Source organism: Prunus dulcis, chromosome 5 (assembly GCF_902201215.1).
Source record: "Prunus dulcis chromosome 5, ALMONDv2, whole genome shotgun sequence".
Classification (NCBI taxonomy): Eukaryota; Viridiplantae; Streptophyta; class Magnoliopsida; order Rosales; family Rosaceae; genus Prunus; species Prunus dulcis.
Window position 1 is genome coordinate 16,253,616 of NC_047654.1, and position 25,647 is coordinate 16,279,262.

At 39.3% G+C, this 25,647-nt stretch overlaps 3 protein-coding genes and 1 pseudogene across 3 annotated transcripts; 1 reads left to right on the top strand and 3 right to left on the bottom strand.

The window, feature by feature from the left end:
- The first annotated feature begins 7,718 nt into the window (after positions 1 to 7,718).
- LOC117629134 lies at positions 7,719 to 9,629 on the top strand. Its single transcript, XM_034361641.1, has one exon. The coding sequence runs from the start codon at positions 7,719 to 7,721 to the stop codon at positions 9,627 to 9,629; it is 1,911 nt and encodes a 636-aa protein (XP_034217532.1).
- Positions 9,630 to 13,102: 3,473 nt separating this feature from the next.
- Positions 13,103 to 14,419, bottom strand: LOC117629135. Its single transcript, XM_034361642.1, has one exon. The coding sequence runs from the start codon at positions 14,417 to 14,419 to the stop codon at positions 13,103 to 13,105; it is 1,317 nt and encodes a 438-aa protein (XP_034217533.1).
- A 1,410-nt stretch (positions 14,420 to 15,829) lies between these two features.
- Positions 15,830 to 21,850, bottom strand: LOC117629136 (annotated as a pseudogene).
- Positions 21,851 to 23,604: 1,754 nt separating this feature from the next.
- On the bottom strand, positions 23,605 to 25,317 carry LOC117629137. The gene has a single exon (XM_034361643.1). It carries the CDS (start codon positions 25,315 to 25,317, stop codon positions 23,605 to 23,607), a length of 1,713 nt encoding a protein of 570 aa, XP_034217534.1.
- Positions 25,318 to 25,647: the final 330 nt, after the last annotated feature.

Here is a 25,647-nt window from a genome sequence, read left to right on the forward strand (position 1 = left end):
GTCAACCCTAAAGCTTTCCTTTTGAATCCCCTTGAATCCGTGGGATTACATTGGTTGAAATATTCTGATTGCTTGATTCTCTCTTGTTTTGGAATGTTATGAACTATCATAAATCACCTTGATTTGTTTACTTGTGAGGCCTCCATCACATGCACACTGACCTTCGGAAATCTTGGGCATGAATCCGTGGCTTGGGCCTAGACCTCTGACATTTCATCTTGACATCTGGTGGAACCTTGTGCCCCTTGAGTTTTTTAGAATTCTATAGTTGGCTTAGCATCTGTCGACCATCCGCCAAGATGGGTGGTATGGGAACTCCAAATATTTGGATGTTGGGCTTGGCCCTACATTGGACTATATTTGAGTTCTCAAATATTTGAATATTGGGAACTCGGCGGACATACCTCCTGCCAAACTTCAACTCCCTTGGCTCGACTTTACTTGCCCAAGTGTTGAGATGAGGGCACCAAGGTGAGCAAGGAGAAAATTCGCTCCAGCCCAGCTTTTTGTAAGAGGAGTGGCCGACCAAGGTATTTAAGGAGCGCCCAACCCAACTTTTTCAGAGGGAAGCATTCGGCCACTTTTGTAAGGATATGCCCGGCTACTTTTTGCAAGGATATGCCCAACTACTTTTGCAAGGATATGACCGACCACTTTTGTGAAAGGAAGTGCCCGACTATATTTTTGAGAAGGCACCACGACCTTTGAAGAAAAGACCTCAGCCACCCACTATGTGAAAATTGACCTTTAGCTTATGATAATATCCATTGCTAAAGGTACCTCAAAACCGAAGTATTGGAAACCGATGCATATACTATAGTGATACACTTCGGATATTATCTGTCGCTAAAGATTATTTACGACTTCGGTATTCACTTAATCGCCGATGCGTAAGTTGTTACCATGTGCCAAAACAGCGTTGACCTCCGATGCCTTAAACATTTAATAGCATCAGGGGATATATTAGAACTAATGCTAAATACTAATTATAGCATCAATGGTTTTGTTTATACTGAAGCATGTTCTGACTTACCACTTCAGAAAATATACCACTGCTGTTGCAAATTATGGTTTACGCATTCGTTTTTTGTGCTTATGCTGAAGTGAAAAGCCAACAAATAGTTTGACTTTCTACAAATATTATTGACCCTTCGGATTATAGGCTTCGATTCCCACAAAGTCCTGATGTTGTTTTTAATTTTTAACTTCAGTTGTTATGACAAAACTGAAGTTGTTATACACAATAGACATCGTTGTTACTAATAAAGTGTAAGCAATTTCCACATTTCCCATCACATTTTACTTAGTTTTTGTCTCAAAATATAGAGGCATCTCATCCATTTCATATATGTTGCCATTGCAACATCTAAAAAACATTCCTATATATAATCCCCATACATAAATAAGCAAAATATTATCAAAACAAGGAGAATGTTGAAACTCAAATCCACTCTAGCACATGACATGCCCATTCATCTCGAACCTCGTCCAATTCCATTTGGGTGTAAAACGCCTTCTTTTTCCCACGACTCGCATACTGAAATGAAATGGAGAAACCATATAAGATTCAGAAAAACTATATAAAATTTTTACCAAGAATCTATGCACAATCTTTTTTTTTTTTTTTTTTTTAATAGAAACATTGTATTGATAATCAAGAGGAAAAATCCTCGATCAAACAAGAAGACCAAAAAAAGAGTCTGACCTACTAAGATTGAAAAACAAACTGTATAAAAAACAGAAAAACACAAAGCTTTAGTAAAATCATCTTAAGACTGCCATCATGTCTCTCATGATGGTAGAGTAGTGATAGTCCTTAAACTGCCCCGAAACCGAAGCCCAAAGGGATGCCCAAAATTTAATTCTATCCCATAATTCCTCAACCCTTACTCCTGTATGACCCTGAAAAATTCTTCGATTTCGCTCCATCCAGATATTCCAGAAAATAGCATGAAATAGACAATCACGAAGGATTCCAGCTCTCTTCCCCTTCCCCGAAATCCTCAGATTGATACTAAGGAGCTCAAAACACCCTTTAGGAATCACCCACTCCACTCCGAGAGCACCCAACATCCTCCACCATAATTTTAGGGAATACGAACAATGAATGAACAAGTGATCAATGTTTTCTGCATCCTCTTTGCAAAGAACACACCAAGAGGGGTATAAGCACATCTTTGGTTGCCTCCTTTGAATGCAATCACAAGTATTAATCCTACCATTTGCTGCCAGCCACACGAAAAATTGAATTTTCGGTGGAGTCTTCTTTGCACAATCTTTAACAAGCTAAAGGAAAACAAAAATACCATAAAAAAAATACAGGGAATTCAACTTCAATTGTTAGAAGATTTTAGACAGCAACGTTTTGTTTTGTTTTTTTTGTTTTTTTGTTTTTGAATAGAAATGATTGTATTGATAATCAAGAGGACAAGCTGTCCTCGACTAAACAGCAAGAGCAAACACTACTTAATTAAAAGCAGGAAACTAGAACCAAGAAGAAAACCACTGAAGCTACACCCCCCTAAAATTTGCTAGAAAAACATCTAAGTAAACTTATGCTCAGACAGCAACTACGTCAAGGAAACAGAAACTGTAAGAAAGAAATCATGCACATTCTGCAGTAGATTGACCAAACAGAATGGTATATGAAAACACAACAATAAGTACAACCTATTTAGCATTCATCCACACACAAAAAAAAAGTCACCTCAAAGCTGGAAACATTGCCAGAGCAGAAAAGGAGCAACATCAAACAAAGGAATCAAAAAACATTTGGTATTTCAGCTGTACCCAATCATCCAATCCATAACAAAGACTCAAAAAAACTGAAGCTGTTTATAATTTGTACAAGTACCTTAGTTCGAAATGCAAGGGATGAATCTTCACAAAAGAAAAAACAGATAAAAGAATAGAAACAAAACATATCTGTATCAATCTTACCCTCATCAGTATCTTCAACACTCTTCGAAAACCTCTTCACCATGCCCATTGCATGAACACTCTGCATCTCAATATCAGTGCTTGAGCACAAGAAAAGATCCTCTGTTTCAATCTTCATACAGTCAGCTCTGCTTCCAATGTGCTGAACACTCTGCCACCAGACATCATTGTGAATTAACCTGCATGTCATAGCCAATGACACATCATGGTGAAACCAAAATTTTCCAGCATTGTAATTTGGAGATTAATATCTGCCCAGAAAAACCCAAGACATTTTAGGCTTTTCAACCACCAAAATTAGATATAAGTAAAGCTCTACTATAAAAGCCTTTTAGCCATATTTTCCACAAATGGGTCAACAACAGACTTTTTTCTAATTGAAAAAGAACTACTCGACACTTAATGCAGTTACCTTTATTTCAGATAAGAATTCAACAAAACTTTACAAGTTTTCTATATTCATAGGAATCAACGGGAGAATGTTAAATTAATCAAGTTAAAGAAAGTACCTAAAAACTATAACTCACAAAAGGTTTCATTTTTATGCACCATTTATGGGCCTGCTAATCAACAAATAAAATGATACGCTTGATAAGAACTAGATAGTAGGAAAGTCAATACACTGCATAAAGAAGCTTTAAAGCACGCATGCTGATTCGCCAATACCAGGTTTAAGAAAATGCTAACCTCATCACTAGAGACGAACACAACAGGGGATGCTTTACCAAGCTCAATCCCTTCAGCTATTAGTGAAGCCATCTTCTAGTTTAAAAGTATGGGTGACATGAAAACAGAACCACAAATAAAGAAGAAGATAACAATAGTCAACATGATGAACAAACATTGAGCCAACTTTCCATAATAAAAAAAACTGAAACAATTTTTAAAAAGAAAAAAAACAGCACCTCCTAGGAAAGCTAGGTCGGAGAAATAGTTGTCAAAAATGCATATTTTGTCACAAAGCCAACTTTACAGCAAAAGAAACCAATATGTCAAGAGTAAATTCCAAATTCAGTGTTTATTATACTAGTACTGTGTCAAAATCTTTACAAGGTACCGAGTATTGTCCAAGATTCTTATCATCAAAGTACATATATCCATTGTTGTTGCAGTCAAAAGCAAAGCAGTCCCCATACATGGTGTGATTATTTTGTACCCAATCACATAATTTTTTCTTAGGGCAGATATATACTGTAGACAATGTTCATATATGCTAAACCTCCTTCGAAGGCACAAATCAGCATGAAAAGATTGCAAGTACAAATGCAAAAAATAAAAAATAAACAAGGAATAACAAATCAAGCACAATAGCAAACAAAGAAGATACCAATTAACGTGTGTTCGCCCCAAATTGGGCTACGTTCACAAACTGTCTAAATCACTAAATAAAACCTTAGTTCATTGAGTGCCAGTCGGAGACAATCATTTGAGAGTATGAACCGTGACAGGGCACCTGTGCTTAACCTGCATTAGAACCCATTAGATGGTAGTTATTTATCTTTAAAAAGTGGAGAAATTTGTCATTAATGATAACTTAATTAGGCTATTCTTTGAACCCATTAGAATTTCCTCGGGGCATGTAGATGGTGTCTCCATACAAATTCACTACTCAACACAAAGACCAGCAGCTTGTGCACAAAGTGGATGGTATGCCACACAACAGGTATTATTTGAACACTGGAAAGAAAAATAAAAGGCAGCAAAAAAATAAGAAACAGTTATCAAGGAATTTTCATACCAAACTGTATACATTTAAGAATGAAAAATAAATCAAGAAGATACCAAGATGTATATGTGTAAGTAGATATATCATAGAAATTTCTAGCTTAGATACATATTTAAGCTTTTCCCGTAATATTCTAAAATGGATTAGAAATAAATGTTTTTTTTTTCTAAGACAGACTACGCCTCCCAGAAATGTAACCCCAAATAAAGAAAATTAGTAACAAGCAAAAGTGTAAAGATTCTACCAAATGCTCAACTTTGGAGCATTTATTAAGTTAATTCTTTTACCAGGACCAGGCACCCTGTTTTCTTCAAAAATGTAAAACTAAATGGACAGAATTCATTAAGTTCCTAGAAGGGAGAAAGTGGCAATATAAACAATCTTCACATGTAAAGAACGCAATGGATATGTACTTGTGAGCCAACTGGAAAAGGATGGGAGTTGCAGATAGTTGTTAGAAGATAACATTGCTAACGTGCCTAATTACAAAGAAAAGTGTAGAGAATATTTGTAATTGTATACCCCAGAAACTTGGCTGCCTCTGAGACAGAACCCTCAACTGCAAAAATGAGATCCAACAGAGCTTGCATTCCCTGCAAAGGAGAGTAGCTAGTGTTAGGATCGTTACATAGCAAAATGACTTAAATCTAAGATAATTACATACCAAAATGAACTTAGGATTATTGGGTCCAATTTGGGGACCACAATCTGATCCTCTAATGGTAGACTTTGGGGGAAGAATTTGAAGAAGCTCATGAGGAGGGGAATAAGCATCAAGATCCAGTGTTCCTAACTAGACCAGACTAGCTCAAGACAAGAGTAAATAATCATTTGATAATTGAGGATTTGGAAATTAAAAAAAGATTGAAATGGAGTGAACACACCTTTTAGAGCTATAAGAGCGCGAAGGCGAGCCAAGGCCGAGGCACGATTCATGTGTTGGGATCGGTCCTCCACAGCCTAAATTGGAATTCAATTAATTGAATATTGACAATTGAGCATATAGAGCGTTTAGAGCATTTAGAAGCAAAGTGGACATGATGGTTGAAATATAGCAGGCTTAGAAGCTGCGCCGCTGCTTCTTCTTGAAACTCCAACTACTCTAACCCATGAAGTTGAATATGATAATTTCCACCCTGACTGTGCCACGGCCATTCTCCCTTTATACAGATAAGTCTTAGAGATTCCCGCCGCAAATCGTTAAACCCCAACTACCCTAAACCCTAAATGAATAATAATCAAACCCTAAACTAAAAAATTATATTTATAACAAATTACCCAAATTTGGGCGTTTGATTGATTGATGAAATCACCAGCTTTCGGTGATTCTGAGCAGCTTAGAGATGGATTCCGTCTGAGTGTGTTGGTTGAACTGAGTGCGTGCGTGCTTGCTCTCACTGATTTTGGTTTTGTTGGTTCTAATTTTCGAGAAGGCGATACAGATTGAGGAAAGAGAAGATGACGGCAGGGATGGATGGAGAACAGAGAAGAAATCGATGGAGAACAGAGAAGAAATCGATGAAGAAGACAGATGCTGAAGGTGAGAGGGATGAGAGAGTGACTGTGATTGTGGGTACAACGAGAGAGGGTTTAGGGTGACTGGGGGTATCGCGAGAGAGAACAGAGGGAGTTTGAAGGTGAGAAGGATGAGAGCTCAGAGACTGTGACTGGGTATCGCGAGAGAGGAAAGAGAGTTTGAAGGCGAGAAGGATGAGAGAGAAGAGAGGGAAATTTTTGGTGAGAGGGGGAATCTGAAATATTCACGAGGGACTGAACTTTTTTAGCGAAAAATCACTGTAGCGGTCAACTAGGCTTTTGGCATCGGAGCGAAATGTGGCGCTTAAGTTTATTTTTCGCACAATCATTTTACGCATCAATATATTTCTCTCATGGATGCTAAATATAATCAATGGCATCGGTAGGAAAAGCCAAAAATTTGTGCTGATGCCTTTGTATACTTTTAGTCTTATTATTTATAAAACCGATGCCTAATATACTAACAGCATTAGTATTTCATTTCGTCGATGCCTATGTAGTGTTGTGCAAAGTGAATTTTGGCATAGTGACCTTTTTGAGAAAGCACTTCGGCCACTAGAAATTCTCGTCCGCTAGGAATTCTCCGACCGCTAGGAAATCTCACCCGTGAGGAATTCTTCGCCCGCTAGGAAATCTTTCTTGGCAAATTTGGTGAATTTTGATCATCCTAAACAGATTGTAAATCTTTGCAGAGAGAATATAAACCATGTTTTAGTTACAGATAATTGTGACCTAAAGATTTATGAGAGGCTTAATAAAATAAAATAAGATTTATGAGAGGATGGAACTATCGTATGTGGATACTTCTTCAGAAAACCATGTTTTAGTAATTCAAGTTGTTTCATATTCTTAAACATTCAGCTGTGAAACTCTTCTCAAAATCTCTCATCTTCTGCCCTTCAGTTTTCTCACATGTTTTAGAGCTTTCCTGAATATGTTTATTTGATTTTCATGAGTTACTGCTTTCCATTTTTGGCATTTGAATTTCCGTACCTTACACTTACACTTCTAAGTCTTCCTCTCTCCTTTGTATCTGCGCACACACAAACAGAAATGGTAATCTTCATCTACCATGTATACCAGAAAAAAGTTTTCTAGATGGGTGTAAGTCAGCCCAATTATAACTTCAGTAATGTAGCAGTCCATGGTGGTAGACGTTTAGCCATAGGGTTATAGTTAATCAGGCTAATTAACCTAAAATGGGATAAAATTACTTGATTACCCTAAAATGAGAGGGATATTTAAAATGAATGACCCGGCCCGATTAGGTGGCGGACATATATAGTACAAGTGTTATTAGCCTCAGAAAGAGGAAAAGGATTGCGGCCCAAGTCACTACCAGAATCCATAATCAATTTCAATTTTAGGTTTTGCTTGTATTTTTTTCAAAAACCCTGGCCAAGAAAATCAATCAGTCCTCACAGCAGAGAGAGAGAGAGAGAGAGAGAGAGCACAACCAAAACCAAGCACTGTTCAATTTTCAAATTTAAATTACAGCAAATAATAATATATAGAGATGATGATTGAGATGAATAAAGCCGTGGTGCCGGGGGGGCAAGTGTGTTTGAGGGTTGTTCCGAATCCGAACAAAGCAGCAGCAGGAGGCCGCCGCCTCCAAAACCTTGTCAATGTCCTCGGCAAAGGCAAATTAGGAGGTAATATTTTCGTTTCTTCACCACCACCACAATTAGTAGCAGCAGCTGCATCCACACCAATTCCAATCCCAATCCCGAGAAGAAGAAGATTAATGGCTACTTCCAACTCCTCCAACGCTGACATCTGCCGTTTTATTCCTTCCTCCCCCTACGGTGACCCCTGCCTTGATCTCTTTTTCAACTCCCTCAGACCAGACGACTGCGGATATACCCCAGTCTGCCTCAAATATCGGAAGCAACTGCTTCCCTTGGCCTGGTCCCACAATCCCCTTACCACCCTCAAGCTCATCTTCAGCGCTCAGACTAGCAGTTTAGAGGGCATGACGTTCGACACGGCCGTGCTTTGGCTCCACCACAACCACCCAAATACTCTGTTACGCAATCTTCACTCCCTTGTCAACTCTGTCTCCTATGGTGAGGGCTTGTATACACTTGTCCAAATTCTGTCCAACCTTCTAGTTCAGAAACGAGGCGGCCAAGACAACGACGCTGCTGCTCATCCAGAGAGGTATGACCTTGATCCGGATTATAGGTTGTTACACGACCGTGTTATTGATATTTTTGTGGAGCTACTGAAGTCTGATATTGACAAAATAAAGCACCACAAGCTGAAACTGAAGTTTTTAAATGATGATGATGACCTGGACGACTTCGACCAACTTGATGTTGATGGTTTCGTATCCGCTGCTGCAGAGTGTTGCACTGACAAATATCTTATAAAGGGCCACCGCGCCTGCGCCCGCATCATTTTGCTGTGTGAAAGCATTGGGAGGAGGCTTTTCCCCCTAGAATCAGATCAATCAGATGAGTGGGAACGGCTAAGGAAGAAGGTTTTGGTGCCCTTGAGCAAGTACTACCGTCGTCAAGTTCACACCGATTGCTACCATCGTGAAGTCCGAGAGCGCTGTGTGGTTGAGAAGTATTTGGAGGAGGTGAAGGCGGCAGCAGGAGGAGGAGGAGGCAATCTAAGAGGTGGAATAATAAAGCTGGATGCTTCGCTTCCAAATGAGATCATAAAATATGTAAGAAGGGAGGATGTCCGGGAAGCCGCTGAGGTTCAGTGGAAGGCAATGGTAGAGGACATAAAGCAGGGGGAGGGTTTGGGAAAATTCAAAAACTGCTTGGTGGTGGGCTCTTATTCACTGGACGCTAAATTGGATGAGCGTTATCCAGAGGAGGCCTATGCAGAGGCAGGGTTGGAAATTCTGGTGTCTGAAATGAATGAAGAGCCATGGAAAGGAAAGATAATAACATACAGTGATGAAAAATATCAGCTAGACTTGATACAAGGACATAATCTTACGTCCAAGTTCGAATTTATGAGATCCGTGGAGACCTGCTGGACCTCCTTGGTGGAATGTAATAAGGAATTTTTGGAGGTGTTTGATTTGATTCTGGAAGTGGCTGTGAATGAGAAGTTGAGGGCAGAGCAGATGATCAAGAAGGTAATTGTGTTCACCGAACATCTAGAACCTATTGACAGCCCCATCTGGGATGTTCAGTACAACGCACTACAGAGCACGTTTGAGGCCATTCGGAGAAAGTTTAGGGATAAAGGGTACGGGGATGACTCGGTGCCTCACATTTTGTATTTCAACGAGACCGAGCAACCCTGGATTTGTACACAAGATCCAGGCTTCACGCTGTTGAGTGGCTTCTCCAACAATATGTTCAAGTCCTTTTTGAAAAATGGTGGGGAAATTGGCCCGCACCATCTCATGGAAGCAGCCATCGCTCACGAAGAGTATCAAACTCTGGAGGTAGTTGACTGATTGAGACTCAACTTGAATCGGTGGTGTGGATATGATCATATGGATGTGGTGGCAATCAAGAATACCAAATAAATCCGTCGAATTTGGATTGGAATTACCTTATAATTTAGTTTGCTTTATTAGTAAATATATATGATTTATGATTTTTGTTGTTTGTACTTTTGGTTTTTTTTTTTTTGGTTAGTTGAATGAAATTCTTCTATTTAACCAGGTACTTCACCCCCTTTTCATAAAAAGAAAAAAAGAATGAGCAAATTTTTTTTTTAAAAAAAACATATATATTAAGGGCCTCATTTAATTTTTGCCTATAGGCCACCAAAATGTCTGGGTTGGCCCTGATTGACATAGTCGATGACAGCCCGTCCAATGGAGTTTGTGTTATGGGAGTCGGCCGCATAGAGGTAAACCAACATCATCACACTAAATGGGAGAAAATAAACATCACCACACTCATCAGGGTCTGTGGTTTTGTAAATGTTATTGTCCATTTCCATTTCCATTTCATGAATAAACCTCCCTATGCTCTTGCAAGGACCATTGTGAAATATTGGTGGGTCTCCTTCTTCATATACATATATCTTGAAAAGCCTCTCCATCTCCAAAATAACTCCCGCAGTTCAATCAATTTAATTTTTCTCTGATTTATAAAGAATCATTATCCAAGTCGTAAAAACTATTTGTACTAATAATTAGGATTGTAATTAAAATACCTTTGAAAAGCATTAATTTGCATTCCTGTATATAGGTCCTTTAGGAACATAGTCGGGATCTTCATGGGTAGAGGTTAGATTTCGAACTCGAGCAGCTTCTCTTATCGAAGCCCGAACTCCAGCAAAATTTGCTTCAAGTTTCTCTAACCTGCTCTATCTCTTTGTAGTTACTGTTGATGCAGAAGTCACGTTAACTTCATCAGCTCCTAGGCCTTGATCATTCCATACCATCTCTTGTTTTTCTCCCTGTGGTCATGTAACACCAGTAGAACAATGAGCTACTTTGTCAACTTGAAGAAACGCATTAATGATACATATAGTTAAAATGTTCATGCATGAAAAAAAAAAAAAAAATTCAAAATCTTAATTACAATTTGATGAGGGAGAAGATGTGGTGTTGTTTCATTTGTTTTTGACAATGATGAAGAATTAATCTGATGAGCTTCTGCAGCTTCAAGCACTTGAGATGGTCTTGATCTTGTAGAGACAGCTAGGGATGAAGAATAGTCAGTCTTCAATATGTTGTTGCCAAATCTCCATGTCCATGAGGACGAACCCGAAGCGCAAACAAGCACTGATATCACAAAAAAGGGTACTACAAACACTAAAATTAAAACTGAATAGTATGAAGAAGATGACCACAATGCTGAAAACAAAGAATATGGCTTATTGAGAAGCTTCATCTCTCTCTCTCTCTCTCTCTCTCTCTATGGTCGTCCACAAATCACAACTACACTATATGTGCATGCGGTACTAGAGTACTGAATGAGCTTATTGTGCTATTGATGGATTCATTACTTAAACTGCTGGTTATTCCTTGCTGCTCATAAAAGTCATTCTTCGACAGAGGGTTGTGTGGGAAAGCTTTTGGGTGTGTGTGTGTGTGTGTGTGTGTGTATGTTTCTGGCCATGAGATGCTTCCTTGCTGCTTGATCCAAGTTTGGCTCTCTTTCCAAAAGTTATATTTGCATTATTTTTCCTGTCATTCATTTTTTTCTTTCTTTCCAATTACTACTACTCACAATCACTGAGTTAAGGTTAGATTTTCTGCAACAATAATGGTGTCTGCTGCCATTGCCATATAGTATCCTCCACTTGCACAAGCACATATTTTCTTCTGTACAAGAGTACTTGCCAACATATCAAATTTTACAGGGACAAATTCCGACATCTTAGAGTTCTATGCAGCTAAAACAACAATAACTTCAACACCTCATGTAATGGGAATGTGAGCTATTAGATGTAATTCACATATACTCTGCGTTTACTTAAGATAAAGGAGGATAGGTAAATGATGTCAGATCTACATCAGCTAACTACACATAGACGCAGACAAAGTTTACAACAAAAGCATCACTGATTCTAGAAGGAAGGGCATAGGTCAAAGACTTTCCAAATAAGCTTCTAATAAAGAGAAACTTATTTTCCTTCGATAGTTTTAAGATGGTATACAATCCTCTACTTATTACCATTGGGGGAGTAAAACAACTCCAACTGCAGAAAAACAAAACTGCATAAGCTGAGACACACCGCTTTGAGTAAGGTCAGAGGATACTATTACTGGGGTATGATTATGTAAACCAAGGAACCTCCTCAATCTTATTTAAGAGGAGTATCATGTCATAGTACTTTCTTTCCATGAAGTGGTTAAAGAAAACCATAGACATGAATTTGTTCAAATTCAACCGATCGCTCTTAATTTTTTTTTCAGGACCTTTCCTATTGAGAGGGGCGATAATATACTAAACTCACACACGCTACACGAATGCTAGGACTCAAACTCAAGACCTTGCATGAGGAAGTAAATACTCCGAACCACTACACTAATGTAGTGATTCCTTTACGACGGTTCTTAATTTTTATCAGCCCTCAATTCTTTTTTTAAAGTCAGTTCATCATCATCACTCCTTTTTTATTTTTTCAAAAACTTATATTTGGAAACCACTCATGTTAATTAGTTTCAATTCGTTTTTGTATTGCATTCATGTTACTCTTTACCACAATTACTTTATTTCTTTCCTTTCTTTAGAATATGCATGTATTTGCAGTAATTGTACATACACTAATGTAATTAAATTAATTTGAGTCCAAAATGAGATAGAATATATCGTGTCATTAATTCTTGCTATCATGTCCTTAATTATAATTAAATTAATAGTCAATAATTTATTTTTTAGTGAAAAACATCACCCGTCTTAACCATTGTCTGCAGCCAACTCTTACTCACCTATTCCTACTTTATCTTTGTTATTATTATCTGATGAGTTTTGTATTGTCACTTAGGTAATTAAGGCGTTGAAGGAGTGAAATAGCAGGGGTTTGAATCCCCTTTGCGTGGATATTATATGCTCCCAAGGATGTTAGTGTAGAGAGCTGATATACCAAATCAATATTACTCAATTACCAAATGAACTTTTAAGCGGTGACGAATAAGATGGAATTACAAGCCAAAACTTAAAACATAATATCACTCCATATAATATAATAAAGCAAATGATGCTTAGGAATCTAGCTGAAATCAAGATTCTACCTAGTGATTGATCAACATCAGTTGAAGTTAAGAGGTCAATCGACTACAGTGAAAGTTTGATACTCCTTGCCAGCGATGGTTGCTTCCATGAGATGGAGCGGACCAATTTCCCCGGCATTGTGGCAGAAGGACTTGACCAAATTGTCGGAGGAGCCTATCAACATCGTGAAGCCTGGATGTTGTGTACAAATCCAGGAATCCGACGACGTCTGAAAATCCCAATCCCAATCCCACTACAAAATGTGTGGCACCGCATCATTCCCGTACCCTTTGTCCTTATACTTGCTTTGTATTGCCTCATACTCGCTCCGGAGCAACTGGTACTGTAACTCCCTTGATTCTAGTTCAGTGAACACAATCACCTTCTTGATCATCTGCCCTGCCTTCAAATTCATATTCACACCCACCTCCAAAATTAAATCAATCACACCCAAAACACTAGACTTATCGGATTTCCACCACAACTCGCACTTGGACTTGAGATCATTATCACCTCGTATGAAGAATGGCTCACCTCCTCCACCAATCAACTTTCCTTTCCATGGCTCTTCGCTCAGTTCAGACACCAAAAGTCCCAAACCAATCTCTAAATGATATTTCAGTCGACACTGGGGCACCACCAACATATTTTTGAATTTGCTCAAATCCTCGCCCTGCTTTTGGTACAAGTCCACCATTGCCTTCCACTGAAGCTCAATTACTTCGCCGAAACCCTCCTTCTCCTTATCTCCTACATATCCTATGAACTGATGCGGAAGCAAAGCATCCGGCTTTATTATGCCAATGCCGCCTCCTAAATCTGCTGCTGCTTTCACCTTGTGCAAATACTCCTCCTCCAGATTCTGCTTTTTAATCTTTTTGTTGTCGTAATTGGTCAAAGGCACCAAAAATTCCTCTTCTAATTGATCTGATCCTGGAAGGGAAAGCCTTCTCGCAATGCTATCACACAGAAAAATTGTGCTCGTGCAGTGCTTGTCCCACAATAGTGTGGAAGTGCAACACGCTGCAGCATCACTGATATAATCAGATTGCTCCATTTTGTCAATATCAGATTTCAACCGCTCCACGAAAATATGTATAACCCGATCGTGTAACAATCTATAATCGGGGTCACGGTGGTACCTCTCGGGATGAAGATGCGGATGCGCAGCAGCGTCGTGAACTTGGCCGTCTGGTTTCTGAACTAGGACGTTGTAGAGAATTTGGACAAGGTACCAACTCTCACCGCCGGGACAGTCGACAAAAGGAAAGTCGGCAATAGAGTGGAGGTTGCGTAACAGAGACTTGGGGTGGTTGTGGTGGAGCCAAAGCACGGCCGTGTCGAACTTTCTTTCAGAAAAATAGATTGAATGGAAGGTGAAGATGAGCTTGAGGGTGGTAAGGGGATCGTGGGACCAGGCCAAGGGAAGCAGTTGCTCAAGATATTTAGGGCAGGGGTTAACATCTCTATATTCTGGTCTGAGGGCGTCGAAAAAGAGATCCAGGCAGGGGTCACCGTACGAGGAGGAGGAAATACAATGCCAGATGTTGTTGTTGTTGTAAGAAGCCATTAATCTCCTTCTTCAACTTGCACCAAGTACAAGTAGTAGGACAAAGTATAAGCAAGGCACGTACACTTGAATCAAGACCACTTGGCCACGTTTTTGTGGGTGAGTGGCTTCTTTGATGAAACGTTTGTCTGCCTAGCTGTGCATTATTTCTATCTTTTGTTTGCATGCCATCCTCATCTGTCTCTCCCATCCTACGCATGCCTTCTTTTGTCTGCGCAACAGTTTCTTTTAAAACTCAAGATTTCTCCCCAAACACCTTTCAGCTATCAAATTCGTCAGCCCTGTTCACAGATCCAAAGCATCAATTTCTTGAGCTAAAATCGGAATTCTCCCTCTTCATCTCTACTATAACATGTCCAAAAATTAGCCCAATCGAAGAAATTTAGACACCTGAAATGCAGTTTTAGTGTAAGTAGATCATCTATGCTCTTCTTTGGTGCCTGATTTTTTTATATTGAATTGCATGTATCTAATTATGATTTATTTCATTGCTGATGTGCGACGTAGATTAATTGAAATTAAAGTTGTACAAGATTGTTGTTTCATACAACTTAAACCAGGTTTTATTGTTTTTTTGGTTGCTTAAATTTATTTATTTATTTATTTTGTCAAATTACTTTGGTTCATCTTTATTCATTGGTTGTGTTTGTTTGCTTTGCTGGTTGTGTTTGGTGTGTTTATGTTGTTCATTTGTTGTTTGTCAAATTGTCACTTTCTAGATTTAAGAGTTTCAATAAAAAATGGTGAGGAAACATGAATCTGGCAGTCAAAAAAGAAATAAAAAGAGGAAAATAGAAAAAATGATTCAAACTCAAAAAGGAGCTCTTGATAAGTTCTTTATAACTAGTTCTTCAATTGAAGATCCATCTAATGAATTAGTTAATGAATCACAACAACCAATTAGTCAGGAAGAAGAAATGATAGAAAAGAATGTATTGAAAAGAATATATTGGAAAATATTGATTTTGAAGAGGTTATTGATGATTTTGCTTCTCAAAATGCTAGAAGATCAAGAATTTTTCAATGATTGTTTGTATTTTTAATGTTACTGCTTTTGTTTTTTGATTTGTAAATGATGGAGTGGATCAAAGCAGCTTTTTGTGTACAATTGAGCCACTTGAGAACTAAGCCCTACTGAAGAGCCACTAAGTCATTTGAGAACTTTTTATTTGCTTTGTTGAAATTTTAGAAACTCTATGACCCTAAATATATATGATTTATGATTTTATGGATCATGTACTTTTGGTTTTTTTTTTTTTTTTGGTTAGTTGAATGAAATTATTCTATTTAACCAGGTACTTCACCCCCTTTTCATAAAAAGGAAAAAAGAATGAGCAAATTTTTTTTTTTTTAAAAAAAACATATATACTAAGGGCCTCATTTAATTTTTGCCTATAGGCCACCAAAATGTCAGGGCCGGCCTTGATTGACATAGTCGATGACAGCCCGTCCAATGGAGTCTGTGTTATGGGAGTCGGCCGCGTAGAGGTACTGAACCAACATCACCACACTAAATGGGAGAAAATAAACCAGGGCCTCATCAGGGTCTGTGGTTTTGTAAATGTTATTGTCCATTTCCATTTCATGAATAAACCTCCCTATGCTCTTGCAAGGACCATTGTGAAAAATTGGTGGGTCTCCTTCTTCATATACATATATCTTGAAAAGCCTCTCCATCTCCAAATAAATCCTGCAGTTCAATCAATTTAATTTTTCTCTGATTTATAAAGAATCATTATCCAAGTCGTAAAAACTATTTGATGTAGGATCCCACATCGACCAAACGGAGAGGGGGTGACGTGCCTTATATGGCACACCTCGCATCCATCTAGCGAGGCCTTCTGGGAGCTCACTGGCTTCAGGTTCGTAGGAACTCCGAAGTTAAGCGAGTTGGAGGCTGGAGCAATCCCAAGATGGGTGACCCCCTGGGAAGTTGCTCCGTGAGCTCCCAGGAACAAACCCGTGCGGGCCCAGTCGTGGGTGCCAAAGCGGACAATATCATGCTAGGTGGAGTTGGGCCAGTCCGCTGCGCCACTCTGAACTTAGGTGAGGCCTTTTGGGAGCTCACTGGCTTCGGGTTCGTAGGAACTCCGAAGTTAAGCGAGTTGTAGGCTGGAGCAATCCCAGGATGGGTGACCACCCTGGGAAGTTGCTTCGTGAGCTCCCAGGAACAAAACCGTGTGGGCTGGTGAGAATGTAGCCAGGCCCAAAGCGGACAATATCCTGTTACGGCGGAGCCGGTCCGGGGTGTGACATTTGAACTAATCATTAGGATTGTAATTAAAATACCTGTGAAAAGCATTTGCAATCCTGTATATTGGTCCTTTAGGAACATAGTCGGGATCTTCATGAGTAGAGGTTAGATTTCGAACTCGAGCAGCTGCTCTTATCGAAGCCCGAACTTCAGCCAAATTTGCTTCAAGTTTCTCTAACCTGCTTTATCTCTTTGTAGTTACTGTTGTTGAAATATAATCCTGCAACAGATTTCTTAGAGCTGAAGCTATCCTTATTTTTGTTCTGTTTTTGGCCAGCCTATTTAAATGATGTAATGAGAGCCATTAGATCATAGTCTAGGTGGATTCTCTAGCTTAGATTTGCTATGACAAGTGTAAGCATCCTATAGGATGACAGCTGTACTAGCAGTCACACTATGTAAGCTGAAGAAGAGAAATCTGTAACGGCTGAGACCTTGATGAAAGATGCTCGTGCACTTGGACTGATCCCAGGTGCAGTCTCAGACCAAATTTTTCCCAGAATAGTGAATGAAGATACCTCAAAAGGTGCATGGGATATCCTGAAGCAGGAGTTTAGAGGTGATAAACAAGTAAGAAGTGTGAAACTACAAGGCTTACGTAGAGAGTTTGAATACACTCGTATGAAGGATAGTGAATCATTTTCTGTTTATGCTGCTAAACTGTTTGATCTGATTAATCAAATGAAGAATTATGGTGAAGAGTTACCTAGAGAAAGAGTTGTGCAGAAATTGCTTATTAGCTTGCCTAGATCTTATGATTCTATATGTTCTGTGATTGAGCATTCAAAGGATCTTGACACTCTTGAAATTCAAGAAGTGGTTGCATCTCTCAAGAACTTTGAGCTCAGATTAGATAGGCACAATGAAAATTCCACAGAAAAGGCTTTCACTAGTCTGAACATTGAGAGTAAAAGCTCTAAGAATGGAAGTTCTTCTGGAGGTAACAAGTCTCAGAAGAACTGGAAGGAAAATGGGAAGAATTGGAATAACAAGTCCAATTCAAATACCAAACCAAATGCATCAAATGATGGAACTAAAACACCCTGCAAGCACTGTGAAAAACTGCACTATGGCAAGTGCTGGTTTGAAGGAAAACCAAAATGCAGAGGATGTGGAAAGTTTGGTCACATGGTTAGAAATTGCCATGACAATCAATCTGTGCAGAAGGTGAACTATGCCAATCAGGTTGAAGAAACTGGAACATTGTTTTATGCATGCAATGCTGTGACAGATGTGAAAATGAGCAACTCTTGGTATGTGGACAGTGGCTGTAGCAACCATATGACTGGAGATGAAAGGCTACTGATAGACATTCGAAGGGATGTAACTTCCAAGGTGAAAATGGGGACTGGAGAGACAGTTCAAGTTGCAGGAAAAGGTACTCTTGTGATAGAAACCAAAACAGGCAGAAAACACATTCAAGAAGTGATGTTGGTGCCTGGTTTAGAAGAGAACTTGCTAAGTGTTGGTCAGATGATGGAACATGGGTATTGTTTAGTATTTGGAAAGGGAATGGTGACAATTTTTGATGATTGGTCACTGCAAAATCCTATAGCTAAGGTTCCAATGACTAGCAATAGGTGTTTCTCTCTCACAATGGTACCTGCTACTCAGTTGGTGTTGAGAGCAAGTGTGACTCACAGTTTGCAGACTTGGCATAAAAGGCTGGGTCATCTTAATGATCAAAGCATCAAGATGCTAGCAAATCAAGACATGGTTCATGGACTGCCTAGTCTGGAGAAGGATTTAGCAGTGTGTGAAGGCTGCAAGCTGGGAAAGCAGCATAGAGACTCATTTCCTGCAGAATCTACTTGGAGAGCTCAGTTTCCACTTGAATTAGTTCATACTGACATCTGTGGTCCAATGCAGATAGCATCAATGTCAGAGAATAGGTACTTTCTGCTATTCATTGATGACTATACAAGAATGGCTTGGGTTTATTTTCTCAGAAATAAATCCAATGCTTTTGAATGTTTCAAGAAGTTCAAAGCAATGACAGAATTGCAGAGTGGACACAAAGTGAAATCACTTAGAAGTGATAGAGGTGGAGAATTCATGTCAAATGAATTTCTTACATACTGCAGTGAGGCTGGAATACAAAGACAGCTGACAGTGGCATATTCTCCTCAGCAAAATGGTGTTGCTGAGAGGAAGAACAGGACAGTGATTGAGATGGCAAAGTCTATGCTACATGAAAAGAGTCTTCCTTATGAGTTTTGGGCAGAAGCTGTTCATACAGCAGTCTACCTTCTCAACAGGTGTCCTTCTAAATCTCTTGAGAAAATGACACCATTTGAGGCCTACACAGGAAGAAAGCCAGGTATTGCACACTTGAAAGTGTTTGGATGCCTATGTCATGTGCTTATTCCTTCTGTTTTGAGACACAAGTTGGAAGAAAACAGTCACAAATGCATTTTTGTGGGCTATGGATTGTGTGAAAAAGGCTATAGACTGTATGATCCTAAGACTAGAAAGATTATCTTGTCTAGGGATGTCTATTTTGATGAAGAAGCCTCATGGAAATGGGAGAATCCTAGCAATGCAGATGTGGGAGTACCTATGCCAGATGGAAATCAAGATACTGCAGAAACTGAACAGAGGGTATTAGATGATCACTCTCAGTTCTTGGATACTCAAATGCAGATGGAAGAAGAAATTGCACCTCAAGGGGAAGAAATGCTTGAAGAGACTCAAAGGCTTGATCACACACCTCACAAGTGGAGGAGTATTAATGACATCATGGCACAATGCAACATGTGCATTGTAGAACCTGACAGCTTTGAAGAAGCAGATTTGGATGAATCATGGAGATGTGCAATGGAGGCTGAATTGGAGATGATTGAGAAGAACAATACTTGGAAATTAGTTGACAGGCCATCTAACAAACCAGTAATAGGTGTTAAGTGGGTCTACAAGGTCAAACTGAACCTAGATGGTACTGTGCAGAAGAATAAAGCTAGGCTTGTGGCTAAAGGCTATTCACAGAAGCCTGGAATCGACTATAATGAGACATTTGCCCCTGTGGCAAGACTTGACACCATCAGAACTTTGATAGCCCTTGCAGCACAAAAGGAATGGAACCTATTTCAATTGGATGTGAAGTCTGCCTTTCTCAATGGCATTCTAAAGGAGGAAGTTTATGTTGAACAACCTCAAGGATATGTTCAAGAGAGCAAGGAAACCAAGGTGTTCAAGTTGAACAAGGCTCTATATGGACTGAAGCAAGCCCCAAGGGCCTGGTATGATGAAATAGATGCCTATTTCAACACTGCAGGTTTCAAGAAAAGCTTAAGTGAAGCTACTCTCTATATCAAAACAAGTGACACCTCAGGTATTATCATTGTCTCCCTCTATGTAGATGACATTATATATACTGGAAGCTGTCCTAAAATGCTTGAAGAATTTAAACAAGATATGATGCAACACTATGAGATGACAGACTTGGGTCTGTTGCACCATTTTCTTGGCATGGGAGTGGAACAAACTGACAAGCATATTTTCATTCATCAAAAGAAATATGCCATGAAAATTCTTGAGAAGTTTGGAATGAGAGACTGCAAGTCAGTGGCAATTCCATTAGTGGTGAATGAGAAATTGTGTAGAGAAGATGGGAGTGAAGCAGCAGATGAAAGTGAATTCAGACAGATTGTAGGAAGTCTCCTTTATCTGACTGCCACAAGACCAGATGTCATGTTTGCATCTAGCTTGCTTGCTAGGTTTATGCACAATCCCTCAAAGAAACACATGGGAACTGCTAAAAGGGTGCTGAGATACATTCAAGGCACATTGGATTTTGGAATTGAGTTTGCAAAGGGGAAGACAGCTACTCTAATTGGGTACTGTGACAGTGACTGGGCTGGGAGTGAGGATGATATGAGGAGCACCTCAGGATATGCCTTCACACTAGGTTCAGGCATGTTCTCTTGGGCTTCCATCAAGCAAAACACAGTTGCTCTATCTACAGCCGAAGCTGAGTATGTGAGTGCTGCAGAAGCAACTTCACAAGTTAAGTGGCTGAGATTTGTGCTTGAAGATTTTGGTGAAGAACAGATAGAAGGGACTCAAATTCTATGTGATAACACCTCAGCAATTGCAATGGCAAGGAATCCAGTTCATCACCAAAAGACAAGACACATCAGCAGGAAATTTCACTTTATCAGAGAAGCCATTCAAGCAAAAGAAATTGAACTGATATACTGCAAAACAGAAGATCAGATAGCAGACATTTTGACTAAAGCTCTACCTAAGGATCGGTTTGTGAGGCTGAGAAGCTTGCTTGGTGTGAAATCAGCTAAAGGATTAGAAGGGAGTGTTGAAATATAATCCTGCAGCAGATTTCTTAGAGCTGAAGCTATCCTTATTTTTGTTCTGTTTTTGGTCAGCCTATTTAAATGATGTAATGAGAGCCATTAGATCATAGTCTAGGTGGATTCTCTAGCTTAGATTTGCTATGACAAGTGTAAGCATCCTATAGGATGACAGCTGTAATTCTGTTAGGAGAGAATCACAATTCTCTCCTAGCAATCACACTATGTAAGCTGCAGTTTTGCAGAAATCAATAGAACAGTACATTTCTATTCCTTCTTCATTCTCTCTAGCTAAAATTCTCTACAAGATCACCTCTTCCTAATCTGAAAATACAGAGATAAACTCAGAATGATAACAACTGTTGATGCAGAAGTCACATTAACTTCATCAGCTCCTAGGCCTTGATCATTCCATACCATCTCTTGTTTTTCTCCCTGTGGTTTATGCAACACCAGTAGAACAATGAGCTACTTTGTCAACTGAAGAAACACATTAATGATACATATAGTTAAAATGTTCATGCATGAAAAAAAATAATAATTCAAAATCTTAATTACAATTTCATGAGGGAGAAGATGTGGTGTTGTTTCATTTGTTTTTGACAATGATGAAGAATTAATATGATGAGCTTCTGCAGCTTCAAGCACTTGAGAAGGTCTTGATCTTGTAGAGAGAGCTAGGGATGAAGAATAGTCAGTCTCCAATATGTTGTTGCCAAATCTCCATGTCCATGAAGACGAACCCGAAGTGCAAACAAGCACTGATATCACAAAAAAGGGTACTACAAACACTAAAATTAAAACTGAATAATATGAAGAAGATGACCACAATGCTGAAAACAAAGAATATGGCTTATTGAGAGGCTTCATCTCTCTCTCTCTCTCTCTCTCTCTCTCTCTCTATATATATATATATATATATATATATATGGTCATCCACAAATCACAATTACACTATATGTGCATGCGGTACTAGAGTACTGAATGAGCTTATTGTGCTATTGATGGATTCATTACTTAAACTGCTGGTTATTCCTTGCTGCTCATAGAAGTATCAATCTTTGAGAGAGGGTTGTGTGGCAAAGCTTTTTGGTGTGTTTGTGTGTGTGTGTGTGTGTATATATATATAAATAAGTGTCTGTGTGTGTGTTTCTGGCCATGAGATGCTTCCTTGCTGTTTGATCCAAGTTTGGCTCTCTTTCCAAAAGTTACACAACTTTTATATTTGCATTATTTTTCCTGTCATTCATTATTTTTTCTTTCTTTCCAATTACTACTACTCACAATCACTGAGTTAAGGTTAGATTTTCTGCAACAATGGTGTCTGCTGCCATTGCCATATAGTATCCTCCACTTGCACAAGCACATATTTTCTTCTGTACAAGAGTACTTGCCAACATATCAACTTTTACAGGGACAAATTCCGACATCTTAGAGTTCTATGCAGCTAAAACAACAATAACTTCAACACCTCATGTCATGGAAAGCACCATGTAAGGGAAATGTGAGCTATTAGATGTAATTCACATATACTCTGCGTTAACTTAAGAAAAAGGAAGATAGGTAAATGATGTCATCTACATCAGCTAACTACATATAGACGCAGACAAAGTTTACAACAAAAGCATCACTGATTCTAGAAGGAAGGGCATAAGTCAAAGACTTTCCAAATAAGCTTCTAATAAAGAGAAACTTATTTACCTTCGATAGTTTTAAGATGGTATACAATCCTCTACTTATTACCATTGGGGGAGTAAGACAACTCCAACTGCAGCAAAACAAAACTGAATAAGCTGAGAGACCAAGGCTGCTGACAGTATCAATCAGTCTGAATGACACCGCTTTGAGTAAGGTATGATTATGTTTAAACCAAGGAACCTCCTCATTCTTGTTTAAGAGGAGCATCATGTCATTGTACTTTCTTTCCATGAAGTGGTTAAAAAAACCATAGACATGAATTCGTTCAAATTCAACCGATCGCTCTTAATTTTTTTTAGGACCTTTTCTATTGAGGGGGGCGATAATATACTAAACTCACACACACTACACGAATACTAGGACTCAAACTCAAGACCTTGCATGAGGAAGTAAATACTCCAAACCACTACACTAGTGTAATGATTCATTTACGACGGTTCTTAATTTTTATCAGCCCTCAATTCCTTTTTTAAAGTCAGTTCATCATCATTACTTCTTTTTTATTTTTCCAAAAACTTAAGTTATTTGGAAACCACTCATGTTAATTAATTTCAATTCGTTTTTGTATTGCATTCATGTTACTCTTTACCACAATTACTTTCTTTCATTTCTTTAGAATATGCATGTTTTGTATTATCACTTAGGTGATTAAGGCGTTGAAGGAGTGAAATGGCAGGGGTTTGAATCCCCTTTGCGTGGATATTATATGCTCCCAAGGATGTTAGTGTAGAGAGCTGATATACCAAATCAATATTACTCAATTACCAAATGAACTTTTAAGCGGTGACGAATAAGATGGAATTACAAGCCAAAACTTAAAACATATTATCAATCCATATAATATAATAAAGCAAATGATGCTTAGGAATCTAGCTGAAACCAAGATTCTACCTAGTGATCGATCAACATCAGTTTAAGTTAAGAGGTCAATCGACTACAGTGTAAGTTTGATACTCCTTGCCAGCGATGACTGCTTCCATGAGATGGTGCGGACCAATTTCCCCGGCATTGTGGCAGAAGGACTTGACCAAATTGTCGGAGGAGCCCATCAACATCGTGAAGCCTGGATGTTGTGTACAAATCCAGGAATCCAACGACGTCTGAAATCTCCAATCCCAATACAAAATGTGTGGCACCGCATCATTCCCGTACCCTTTGTCCTTATACTTGCTTTGTATTGCCTCATACTCTCTCCGGAGCAACTGGTACTGTAACTCCCATGGTTCTAGTTCAGTGAACACAATCACCTTCTTGATCATCTGCCCTGCCTTCAAATTCGCATTCACACCCACCTCCAAAATTAAATCAATCACACCCAAAACACTAGACTTATCGGATTTCCACCACAACTCGCACTTGGACTTGAGATCATTATCACCTCGTATGAAGAATGGCTCATCTCCTCCACCAATCAACTTTCCTTTCCATGGCTCTTCGCTCAGTTCAGACACCAAAAGTCCCAAACCAATCTCTAAATGATATTTCAGTCGACAATCGCGCACCACCAACATATTTTTGAATTTGCTCAAACCCTCGCCCTGCTTTTGGTACAAGTCCACCATTGCCTTCCACTGAAGCTCAATTACTTCGCCGAAACCCTCCTTCTCCTCATCTCCTACATATTCTATGATCTGATGCGGAAGCAAAGCATCCGGCTTTATTATGCCAATGCCGCCTCCTAAATCTGCTGCTGCTTTCACCTTGTGCAAATACTCCTCCTCCAGACTCTGCTTTTCAATCTCTTTGTTGTCGTAATTGGTCAAAGGCACCAAAAACTCCTCTTCTAATTGATCTGATCCTGGAAGGGAAAGCCTTCTCGCAATGCTATCACACAGAAAAATTGTGCTCGTGCAGTGCTTGTCCCACAATAGTGTGGAAGTGCAACACGCTGCAGCATCACTGATATAATCAGATTGCTCCATTTTGTCAATATCAGATTTCAACCGCTCCACGAAAATATGTATAACCCGATCGTGTAACAGTCTATAATCGGGGTCACGGTGGTACCTCTCAGGATGAAGATGCGGATGCGTTGCAGCGTCGTGAACTTGGCCGTCTGGTTTCTGAACTAGGACGTTGTAGAGAATTTGGACAAGGGACCAACTCTCACGGCCGGGACAGTCGAAAAAAGGAAAGTCGGCAATAGAGTGGAGGTTGCGTAACAGGGTCTTGGGGTGGTTGTGGAGGAGCCAAAGCAAGGCCGTGTCGAACTTTCTTTCAGAAAAATAGAGTGAATGGAAGGTGAAGATGAGCTTGAGGGTGGTAAGGGGATCGTGGGACCAGGCCAAGGGAAGCAGTTGCTCAAGATATTTAAGGCAGGGGTTAACATCTCTATATTCTGGTCTGAGGGCGTCGAAAAAGAGATCAAGGCAGGGGTCACCGTACGAGGAGGAGGGAATACAATGCCAGATGTTGTTGTTGTTGTAAGAAGCCATTAATCTCCTTCTTCTTTGGATTGGGATTGACATTGGTTGTAGGGGCGAAATATTGCCGCCTAATTTGCCTTTGCCGACGACATTGACAAGGTTAAGGTTTCGGTTTCGGAGGCATCCTTTGTTCGGATCATTCGAAACAATCCTCGTCCTTGTCAAACGCACTTGTCCCGGCACCACTGCTTTATACATATCAGTCATCATCATCTCTCGAATATTCAAATTGAGCAGGAGCAGTGGTTCGTTGGTTGCTGCTCTCTCTCTCCCTACTTCACCCTTGAGCCTTGACAATGTGAATTTTAGGGTTGGTTTTTTCTTTCCTTTTGTTGGAGATGATGACCCTAGGAACGTAAGTAAGAAGGCCTCTTTCTTTTTTCGTCGTTTTTGACGAAAACCTCTTTTCTATTAAATGTAGGATATATAAACAAGGGTTAATTAAAAGAGGGAAAGTAAAATAAAATAAAAGAACGTTGGCTGGCACCAATGACTAATTATAGAATTAGATTATTTTTTTTGGTCATGATTATAGAATTAATT